This window comes from Montipora foliosa, chromosome 2, assembly GCF_036669935.1.
Source record: "Montipora foliosa isolate CH-2021 chromosome 2, ASM3666993v2, whole genome shotgun sequence".
Lineage (NCBI taxonomy): Eukaryota > Metazoa > Cnidaria > Anthozoa > Scleractinia > Acroporidae > Montipora > Montipora foliosa.
Genome location: NC_090870.1, coordinates 37,426,343 through 37,437,942, shown reverse-complemented (window position 1 = coordinate 37,437,942; position 11,600 = coordinate 37,426,343). Strand labels below are relative to the sequence as shown.

At 41.3% G+C, this 11,600-nt stretch overlaps 1 protein-coding gene across 1 annotated transcript in view; it reads left to right on the top strand.

Annotated features, from left to right (window-relative positions):
• Nucleotides 1-10,269, top strand: part of LOC137990748 (interferon-gamma-inducible GTPase 10-like) — a 12,333-nt gene extending 2,064 nt beyond the window's left edge. Inside the window, exon 2 of the mRNA XM_068835860.1 lies at nucleotides 8,543-10,269. Coding sequence (XP_068691961.1) covers nucleotides 8,543-9,557 — 1,015 coding nt within the window. The 3' untranslated portion in view covers nucleotides 9,558-10,269. The remainder of the gene's footprint in view (nucleotides 1-8,542) is intronic.
• Nucleotides 10,270-11,600: the final 1,331 nt, after the last annotated feature.

Below are 11,600 nucleotides of genomic sequence, written 5' to 3'. Positions count from 1 at the left end.
GAACTTTGAGCTATTGCAGCCCCGTACGCTTTTGATCGTTTACTAGGAGAGGATTGCAACGCTATCGTCTTCCTATAAATTGTTCCACTGATTTCACCCATGAAAGATCTGGTCTCTAGCCTCAATTGTCGTGTCATTAGAGCGTCATAAGCAGGAGACGATTGTTCAAAACAACAGTTGGATGACTTAAGCGTCTGTTACACGTTGAAACTTTTAGCTGAAACTTGTCTGCAACAGCCTGCGAAACAGGTTTCAGGAGGCATTGCACCGTGTAACATCACATGCGGCCCAGATTCGGAGGGTAGAAAATTTTAAGGATTTGTATGGGAATCTCGATAACAAAGTGAAAAAGATATTTACAAGCAAAAGTTCTCCACAGAAAAAGGCGTACTTTATTGTCGTGGTGACTTTCTCGCTTTTGTGTGGTTATTTGCCTGATTGAATCACAGGCAGACAAACCCTAAGGATACGAGAGCGCGTGACGTCACGTTATTTTGAGACAGTTGTAACGGCCGCTTCAACTGATCGAGGAAAATGTTCCATAAAATCTTCAAATCGCCTTTTTTCTTTTCGAAAATTCATTTTATGGACAGCCAGGTAAATAAAGTTCACTCACTCACTATTTTCTGCGTTGTCCTGAGTGATTCGATGGGTTTTTGGGACGCTTCGATCTCGTCTTCAGATCATATGCGTCGCCACATACAATATAAACACAGGCAGACCACTCTATGTGTTCGTGGTTTAATATATGTTTATATGAAACGAAGAGAATCTATTAGGGTTATGAATATAGCTCTGAAAATTGCACATCTAAATCACATCTCGGTCTGAATATCCCAATGAAGTTAAATGAAACCTTAATCGACTCATGTATGGTGTTTTTTCGCCTTCTTGGGCCGTCTTATAGCGAAATTACTTTTGGCCGGTGACGGTTAAGACAAGAGAGGGAGAGTCTCCCTCTTTTGTCTTAACCGGGATATTCAGACCAAGATGTGATTTAGATGTGCAATTTTCAGAGCTTTATTCATAACCTTCATAGGTTCTCTTCGTTTCATAAACTTTGGTCTGCGCAGTGGGCTTCACCCTACTCAATGGAAATGCGCTAACCTTGCTTCGGTTCATAAGAAAAATGATAAAGATCAAGTGAGTAACTATCGTCCTATCTCTTTGCTGCCAGTGGTATCTAAGATTCAGAAACACTGTGTTGCATCCCGTCTGGGTCCGTTCATCAAGGACTCTATTTACTCGCTTCAACATGGCTTTCAATCACGCAAGTCTTGTACGTCTCAACTCCTTCAAGTTATCAATGAAATTGGTCAAGCTTTAGATAAAGGCCTTGAATCTGATCTTATCTACTTAGACTTTGAAAAAGCTTTTGACTCTGTATGTACGAAGTTGCTGACGAAACTAGAGTGCTACGGTATTTGCGACCCCTTGCTGAAGGTAAAAGTGGTTTAAAAGTTATCTTCATGGCCGTCTTCAGCGTGTTGTCATCAATGGACTATGCTCGGCTTGGAAAGATGTCAAATCCGGAGTTCCTCAGGGGTCCTTGCTTGGACCGATCCTATTTCTCATATATGTCAATGATATGCCAAATGTTACAACCGGATCTACCCTAGCAATGTTTGCTGATGATTCAAAGTGCTATAAATGTATTGAGTCAATCGTAGCCTTTGATATTATTCAAGGTGATTTAGATAACCTCCTATGCTGGTCCTTGGCTAATGAGATGAATTTTCAGCCGTCTAACTGTGAGAACCTTAGGGTTTCAAGAAAGCTTATCAGCTCAGTGCGCTCTTATTCTCTTGACAGCACCAGCCTTAAAGTAGTCTCCCGTGAAAGATCTGGGTGTCATGGTTACCAAGGCCCTAACATGGTCTAACCATGTTAGATACGTGACTGCTAAAGCAAACCCTATGCTTAGTTTTATTAAGAGGAACTGTGCCAGAATAATCAATAAAGATGCGCTTAAGCTGCTGTACATTTCCTTGGTACGTTCTCACCTTTGTCATTGTTGTCAAGTATGGGCCCCTCAAACATCAATGCTGATGATGGAGGTTGAGAAAGTCCAAAGACGTGCTTCACGATTTATATGCAAGAACCATAAATCTTACAAAGACACTTACTAGCCTTAACTTATTACCTATTAATTATTGGCTTGAAAATCTAGACATACTGTTCTTTTTTAAATGCAAACTAAGGTATATAAATTTTTGCATTGATAATTACGTTTCCTTTTTTACAGGGAGCTCGCGCCGTGGTGCCTCTGGGATTTTCCTTAAAAATGTTTATGCTAAGACATCTCTTTTTAGAGATTCGCTTTTTGTAAGAATACCAAATTTATGGAATGCCTTACCTTCTGATGTAAAATCTGAATCTAATATTAATGTTTTTAAAAACATTCTACTTCACTAGATTACGTGTTGTATTCGATGCTGATGACGCGCGTACTTTCAAACTTGTCTGCTGTAAATGCCTTAGGATTAATAATTTAGTTAGATGTTTTTGTTGAATTATTATTTTTTTCTCTTCTTAATCTTTTAGAAATTACCAGCGGGGAGGGATTGGTGTAGTTAGTTTTTATGTACATTGTGTGGGTTGGGTTGGATGGGTGATACACCTTGAAGGGGACTTAATGTTCTATTGTGTTGTCACCTGCCTTTGTTGGCAAATTGATTAAATAAATAAAATAAATAAAATAATTATATTAAACCACGAACACATAGAGTGGTCTGCCTGTGATATAAATAGACAAGGCGTGCAACTTCCAAGACCGCTCACGGCCGAGTGCCTCCAGAATTTAGCCGAATTTCTCCCACTTCTAAAGGTCGCTGGCCTCCCAACCTTGGGCTCGTAGAAAGTCGAAAATTTTACTAGCATCGTGCCACAAAATCATCAAATTTACACGGCTCTGCAATCTCAAAATCCTGCTCGATCTTCAAGCTTCGCTCAGGTTTTTGTTATTGTCAGATGATCCGGACACCGCTCATGCATCATTGGAATTTGATAACCGTCATCAAAATCAAATTAACCAATCAAAAAGCACAGATTTCCCCCAAGAGAGACAAAATTATTAATCTGCGCTTTTTGATTGGTTAATTTGATTTGATCAAATTTAATGGTGCATGACTTCTGTCTACATCATCTGGCAATAACAAAAACCTGAGCGAAGCTTGAAAATCGAGCAGGATTTTGAGGTTGCAGAGCCGCCTAAATCCCTCGATCAGTTGAATCGGCCGTTACAACTGTCTCAAAATAACGTGATGTCACGCGCTTTTGCATCCTTAAGGTTGTTTGCCTGTAATTGAATGCGATTTAAGGTACTTCTCGAATTCCCGGGTTGTCACTCGCACCGTATCGAGGCTCAAGTGAACGGTTGGCCAGCCGTGTCAAAATTCGTTGTAAGCGAGCCTCGAAGGACTTTGAATATTTGAATATTTTTCGTTGTTTCTCAGCAATGGATGCTCGCTGGAACTTGAAACTTGGTCAAAGAGGAGTAAATTTAGCCGTGTGGCCATCGCCGGAGTTTGAGCGTCACTGATGCCGGAGAAGTGTGATTTTATCGGCGAGATGTGAGGAAAGCTACAATCTTGGACAAAATTGTTGAGAAAACTCTGCTTTTGGACTAAACTCCGATCACAAGTATGAAAAAGAAGCTCTCTTTTTGCCCCCACCCCCCTGATCAATGTTGCTAGACGAAACAAAACATGTCGAACCGGGGCTTATCAACATTGGTTGTAGGGGGGAGGGGGATGGCAAATAATATGCGATATTGAGGACGTAGTGCGCAAAATATATAACCCCTGTTTTTAAAATTCTCAACCCTTTTTGTCCAAGACTGTAGAAATTACTTTCCAGCCTTTCCTTTATTTAGGTACGAGTGACAACCCGGGAATTTGCGAAGTCGCTTAAATCGCATCAGGCAAGTAAACACACAAAAAGCGACAAAGTCACCGCGACAATAAAGTACGGCTTTTTGTTGAGAACTTTTGCGTGTAAATATCTTTTTTAGTTTGTTATCGAGATTCCCATACAAATCCTTATAATTTTTTACCCTCCAAGTCTGGGCTGCCTGTGGTAACATAGGTGCGAGACAAGTGTCATGACAAGTAGAACCACTTTCTACTTCTGCAACGGTCGCAGCAATCGCAGTGGTGATAAAAACAACAGTTTCACCGTAGACTGCGAGCAGTCCCTTCATAAATCAGCTTTTCTGAACAAATAAAATGACCGAGGGAGGCTCCCTAGTTTCACCGTGTAACACCTCTTCGTGAAACTTGTCTCGCTCGGTCTTGTTACGCTAAGCCGCATAAACCAATAAGAAACCGGCAAAGGCCATGTAAACAACATTTCGAGACCAGTTTCAACGTCGAGCTTCGACCTATGTTACACGGCAATGCCTCCTAAACTTGTTTCGCAGCGCCGTTGCACGCAAGTTTCCGCAAAAAGTTTCAAAGTGTAACAGCGGCTTTAACTATAAACTGGTGTTTGGAAGTCCCGAGGCGATTCTCAACAACTATCGACACATTTTTCGTCGACTGAAACAAAATATTTTAAAATGTGTCTTGAGAGTCATTGCATCGCTAGGGGCCTGTTAACATGGAGGGAGGGTGCCCCACCTAACCGGGCTAGCCGTTACACGAACGCGGTTTCATTTGTAACCGCATCGGCTTTGATGGGGTTACACCTTCTGTTTACAAGACACCCATCGAGACTCTTGCTGAAACCGTGTCGATTTGAAACCTGCCTTAGTTTTAAATTATTTGGTGTATTTCGGAAGAGCCAGGACTGACTCGGGAGTCCATAAAAACTTCCTTGACTTCTTCTCCGTGCTGATAGAAGCTGAAGTTATACACGCTTTCCTCTTCAGTTGTGACTTTGTTTTGGTAACGCTGGTTATTTGATATCTTCTTTCAGCTTCCTGCACGGGCAAGGGCCTGTTCTCTGCCTGAGACTCGTCTATTACATTGATCTCTTCAGATTGACTGTCATTCTGTTCAGCAGATAACACTGGCAAATGGTAATGACGAAGAAGGTTACCTCGCGCCGCGTGTTTTCGCGGCTTATCTCACCTCGGCTGGCGGGGATAGCCCGGTACGAACCGTTTACATGGCAAAAAGCTATCCCGCCTAGCCGGGTAGCCCGGGCAAGTAGACAAGGTGCCCCGGGTTGGCGGGCTACCCTGTCTAGCATGTAAACGCTTCAATGCGTTTTCTGAAGAAACGTATGAAAAGTTAGCCTGCCAGAGTAGCTCGGTTATCCGGGGCACCCTTCTTCTATGTAAACAGGCCTTAAATAGTAAGTTTCACAGAGAGTATCTCTACTTTTATAGATGGTTTTCACCTGACGTCACAGCGGCCATGTTGGTGCACAAAACAATAGAGAAAAAGATTTTTTGGGAATTTGACTCTTGCAAAACATGGATTTGCTATTCTTTTGTGCATCAACTTGGCCGTCTCATCACGTGATTAACTGAAACCATCTATTCCCGGTCTAGCATGTCTTTTAATCCCGGTCTAGTACGTCTCCTACACCTGAAGCCTACCTGATCTTTCATGAGTGTAATCAATTGACTTTCTTGACGATTCGAAGTTTTTCCTTACTTTGTTAATCTTCCAAAGTAGTGTTTCGTTTCTATCAGCATAATTTAATACGCCACAAAGTGTTGGTCCAAAAAGTGTCACTGGAGATCTCCTTTCCAAGCGGCGACTCGAAATTGAGATAGCTTGCGTTTTGTTTCGTCGTTGTTTCTGATACCTCTAGCACAAAGTAAACAATTTTCCTCTTTCGATTAGGAGAAACAAACATGTTCGAGTGTTTTCGTCGGATTGCGCCATTCAAGTAAAGGACTTGCGGATGACGTCATCTCCTTTTTGGCGCGAAACGCAAATGAAAACCTTGCAAGCCAGACGAGTTGACTTCTCGCGGCTTCGTTGCTCGCGATCGCTCATCTGCTTCGCGTCCGAGAAATCACACTTCGCTCGCCAAAACATTTCCTCTTGAGATTCTCGTAAGGTCGACTTGTGGCAAGTCTAGTAATCTCTTTACAAATGAAACTATTAATAAAAGACCAATAAATAAAACGGAGCTGGACAAGCAACAATTCATTTACCAAGAAAGAATATGTAAAAAAAGTTTAATTAGTTGTTGTAAGTTAATACGATTTTTGGAGCAAAATTCCCGCCTTTTGTTAAGGCCATGCGAATTAAGTGTGAATAATTGCGTCAACCAATAGGCTTCTCTGGTAAGCAGTAACTGATCTAAATGTAATGCAGTTTGGAAAGATATAATTTTTTCAATGATTATAAATCTTATTTGAGAAATATCATGTTCGGAGCTATCGTAATGTACCGCCAATTCACATGTTTTGTTCAAGATTGCAGTCTTAGCAATGGGCATAATCGATGAAAAAGCCAAAGTAGAAGGTAACATGAAACCGATGCTCTGGTGGAGTTGTAGAGATAATATTTTCGACCTCTGGACCCAAGGTTTGCCAAAACTACTTGAATTCACTGATTACATGAATTCTCTGTACCCCACCATTAAGTCTGAATTGGTGTATTCTAATAGTTTTTTGCATGTTCAGTTCTGGATCTTACTTTACACCTTAATTAAGGACGGATTAATTGCTACTGAATATTATTCTAAACCTACTGATAGCCACCTTTATTTGCCATTTTCTAGTTCACATCCGTCACATTGTAAAAGAGCAATTCCTTATGGGTGGGGTAGCCTTGAGAATTAAGCGCAATTTTTCCACCGATGATTTCTTGCAAAATAGATGTGAAGAATACAAAGGGTATCTTAAGTCTCAAAATTACCCGGCAGATTTAGTTTACAAACAGTTTGATAAGGCCCTTGAAATCCCAAGATTTGAACGCGTAAGGAAAAAGGTATAAGCAAGAAAAAAGGTTTTCCTTTGGTACTCGATTATAATCCCATTTTGCCAGACATTCAAAACATCATTAGGAAGCACTTTCATTTTTTAAGATCTTCACCTCAAATCACTGATTTTTTTCCGGCTAAATCTGTTTTCCCTGCCTACCGCCGAACTAAGAATCTCAAAGAAGTTCTAGCGCCTTCTAAATTTCGACCGTTTCTGCTACAAGTCAGACGGTCGAAGAAGGCGGTTGTTTTAAATGCAATAAAGATAGGTATAACTTGTGTAAGAATTTCCTTCTTCAAGCTGCTAAATTCCACAGCTCAGCCACTGGTAGACAATATCCCATCCGACAAAAACTGTCCTGTTCATCCAAAAATGTGATTTACCTCGCAACATGCTGTAAATGTAATTTGCAATATGTGGGTTTACATCAACTGAATTTAAAATTAGATTCCGCGACAATAAATCCAATATGCTCAACAATAGAAGAACACGTGAATTAGCGGTACATTACAATACTGCTCCGAACATGACTTCTCTCAAATAAGTGTTATTATTATTGAAAAAATTATATCTTTAGACCAGTTACTGCTTAACAGAGAAGCCTTTTGGATGATTTATTACTTGTCCAGCTCCGTTTTATTTATTAGTCTTAAAATAAAGTAAATAAAGTAAGCACTTGATCCTCCTACATCATTTTGTTCATTGATTCATTCCTCACGGGGAAATTAGAACCCAGAAATGACCAGCGCCCAACGTCAGTGGCTTCATAACTCAGTTGGTTAGAGCGTCGCACGGGTATCCCGAGGTCGCGATATGTCCAGGTTTGACCCTAATTAGGTGCACGCGGATTTCAATAAGCGTCACGAAGTGTTCCCTTGCTCTTCTAGCCAACTTCAACATCACTTGTGTCTCAGAATACAGACAATTTATGTCACAAAGTGTCCCCCAAATGCTGCTCTTTAAATGAAGCTTAACTGCTGCATTTACCCAAAGCTAAAAATAACGCTAACCTTTACCTTTACCTTATTATTGAAAATAGGTAGCAAATGCTTAGACTTGAAGGGACACTTTGTGTTGGATGTCAAAATTGGGCGTGCATCTAATTAGGGTCAAACCTGGACAAAAGTGTAACTGCGAGGATCATTGCTTTACTTGATTTCATATCCGCAGTTCAGTATATGATTCGTATCATATATCATTTCGTTCATTATCGAAGATAAGTTTAAAAATTTTGTATAATTGTTTCAGGGTGATTGGAGACTGCTTTTACAAGCAGCTATACCCTAATTCCTAGCAGTAGGATTGCATCAAGGCTGTTGCCTAACAGGAGCCCGGTAGCCTGGGGCTCCCAAAGAATAGCTCTGGGCTCCTTAATTTTTCACAGCAACACCTTTCACTTCATATGTTGGGCTCCTAAGTTCTCAGTGTTTAGCTCTGAGGGCCCCTTTAAAATTTTCTTAGGCAGCAGTCTTGGATTGCATGACAGATTTTCCTTGCGAGAAGCTGGTTTGATGACTGAGGTCGGATACAAAATATGCACTCTAAACACCCACCCCCCCCCCCCCCCCCCAACCCTAAAAAAAAGACGTAAAAAGCAGTAAGGCCCATATATACAATGTGCTATTCCTAAACCTAAAAAACGTTTCCGCCCATTAGACTCTGTGATGACGATGAAGGAGCAGCTCCAGTCGATGTAACTGAATGCACAGCAGAGCCAACTATCTATGATCACCCAAGCAACTCCAACATAAAGTTTTGGGATCTACCAGGGATAGGCACCCCTAACTACCCCGATCTGGAAACGTACGTCCAAAAGGTACAATTGGACAAGTACCATGCCTTTCTAATTCTCACAGCCGCTCGATTCACCGAGAACGACTTGCTGCTGGCTAAAACAGTCAAATCGATGGAAAAGAGGTTTTTCTGCATACGAACAAAAATTGATGAAAACGTCAGAGCTGAGTCGAGAAAAAAGTCATTCAATGAAGAAGCGATGTTAACCAAGATACGACGGAATTGTTTGAAAAATCTCAGCGATCTACTCAGACATGAGAAAGATGTGTTTTTGATAAGCAACCATGAACCTGCCAAGTGGGATTTTGTCCGACTAACCCAGGCCATTCTAGATGCTTTGTCCAGATATCAGCGAGAGACTATGACCTTGTCACTTGGGAAAGCGATTACGAAGTCCTCGACAGAAATTTTTCAGAGGAAAGTTGATGCTCTGAAATGCCGCATTTGGAAGGTCGCCGCAGCATCTGCGTTTGCTGCCCTTTTTCCTATGGCCGGGCTGTCTTTCGGCGTTGATGCCGGTCTTATATTATCGGAGCTCCGCTTTTACAGATCCCAACTTGGTCTGCCGGAGACAGATTCTGTTGAATTTGCGAGGCTTCCTCCTGCCACCAAAGAAAAGGTTTTCAAAGCTTGGCAGATTTCGACTGCGGGACAACTGAGTGCAGTTCTTGCGTCTTATTCCACTGAATCAGGCGTTGAAGAAGCCGTCCGATTCATCATTCCGTTTTTCGGGTCGGTCGTAGCCAGTGGTATGTCCTATGGTGCTGCCTGCTATGCGTTGCACACGCTTTTGAAAACCGTTGAAGATGCAGTCTTGTCAGTTATAAGGGAAGCTGCGGAAAAGACAGCTGCTGAGTTGGAATCACAAATTGACTAACTTTTTGAAACCGTATGCTATCGTTTCAAATTGGTTCTTAGGATTTCGTAGACAAAGAAATATAGAATACGTCATGGAAAGTGTGACTGTCCGCACGGGATTTACGCACGAGTTGAACGAGTGAGATTTCTGATGCAAACCAACGAGTGCGTAAATACAATCGGACACACTTTTCATGTTTTCATGTTTATTATATGCATACTTAGATTTAATTCTTCTTTAATGACAGTTTGTCATTAGACAGATTCAAGTCGTAGGTGCATCAAAGATTTAAACTATGTAAACGGCGTTTACGCTAAAATTCAACATTATTGCAAGCGCACAACGTAAAATATGAATTGTAAAGTTTAATCTGAGTCGGACTCGTCAATTTGGATTCTCTACCATTTCTTTCCGGTGGTTTCAGCTGTTTCGGCGATTGACATCCCTGTTTGAATGGTTGGCGAGGTAGTGAGTGCGTTGACAGAGATCGTAAACTATCCTCCACTTATTATAGCTCCCTGGAGAAAAAAAATCATTGGGGTTTTGCTTGCGGCGGTAGTTCCGCTAGTTGAATTACTAGTATTCATCTGTGTTTGAGATGTTCTGCTAAAGATGCCCTGCATATTTCTTTGCTGGTTTATGTTCAAGCCACTGTAGTTTGTTATGCTTTACACATTTCTGTGCCCCCTTTAAGGCAATTCCCTTGAAAATGACGCATAATCCAGATTTTTGCCAATGTTGGCACAATTGATTTTCATGCACAGGACATTAAAAACTACAGTAAAAAAATGGGGTCACAGTATTTGTTTTCGCGCTGCTGTATTTTTACCAAATCGAGCGAGAAGGAGTTCGAAACTTCATCAACCGGAAAAATTGTTGTTACTGTATGTTACTGTATATTATTGAAACCTTGAGCCGACTTGTTTCCCCAGGCTATAATCTTTCAGTAAAGTGATTTCAAATTACTTGATCTTGCAAAGAAATGTGTAAGCAAACTGGACCTCTACATCATAACCTCACAAATAGACGGCAAACTTCAAATGATCATTTTCCGAGAAAGGACTGGGGCCAACAACTTCTTAAAGGGAGTTAACTGAATAGAGTGTAATGTGAAGTGCAAGATTTCAATCCCATATGAACCATGTGAGCGTTAGCCCTACAGATGGAAATGGGCCCACACAAGGACAGAGAAAAACTCTGACCAGGGTGGGAATTGAACCCACGACCTTCGGGTTAGTGCACTTCACATTACACTCTATTCAGTTAACTCTGTTTAAAATATAAGTGCTACACGGCCAACGTTTGTATAAACGTAACCTTTTCTTGTACTTGTACATGTTCATTGCCGTGACTTTAACATCTTCACTTCCCACGGCCTGCTCCCGTCTGACCTTGTAGCTCAGTCGGTAGAGCGGCGGAGATCAAACCCGAAGGTCGTGGGTTCAATTCCCACCCTAGTCAGAGTTTTTCTCTGTCCTTGTGTGGGCTTATTTCCATCTGTAGGGCTAACGCTCACATGGTTCATATGGGATTGAAATCTAGCACTTCACATTACACTCTATTCAGTTAACTCTGTTTAAAATATAAGTGCTACACGGCCAACGTTTGTATAAACGTAACCTTTCCTTGAACTTCTTAAAGGGGCTAGGTCACGCAATTAAAGGTGTTTGTCCGTCTCATTCTTTGAAAGAAGACTCAAAGATAAGAAGTTGTTTAAGATATTCCGCTTTGGTAATGGAAATGTAGATAAATGAAGGAGACTTCCTCGTTTTCCTTTTATACAATTAGCAAATACAGACAGACAACGAACCCAGTAGCCTGCGTCGAAGACGTAATCTATTACCGGTTAGTAACGGCTGCAAAGCAGAGCCGAGATCTTTGTTCTGGACCCTCAACGGACTCAACGAATAAGCGGAAGTTCGTTTCCAATTTCCCTTTAATCTGACGGGCTATTACCAGTCTTGTCGAACAATTGTTTTTCTTAACAGACCAGTCATGGCACGTACTCAAATCCTGGTTCGCTTCTGGGGCCCAGAGCAAGGATTTCGGCACTGGTTCGCA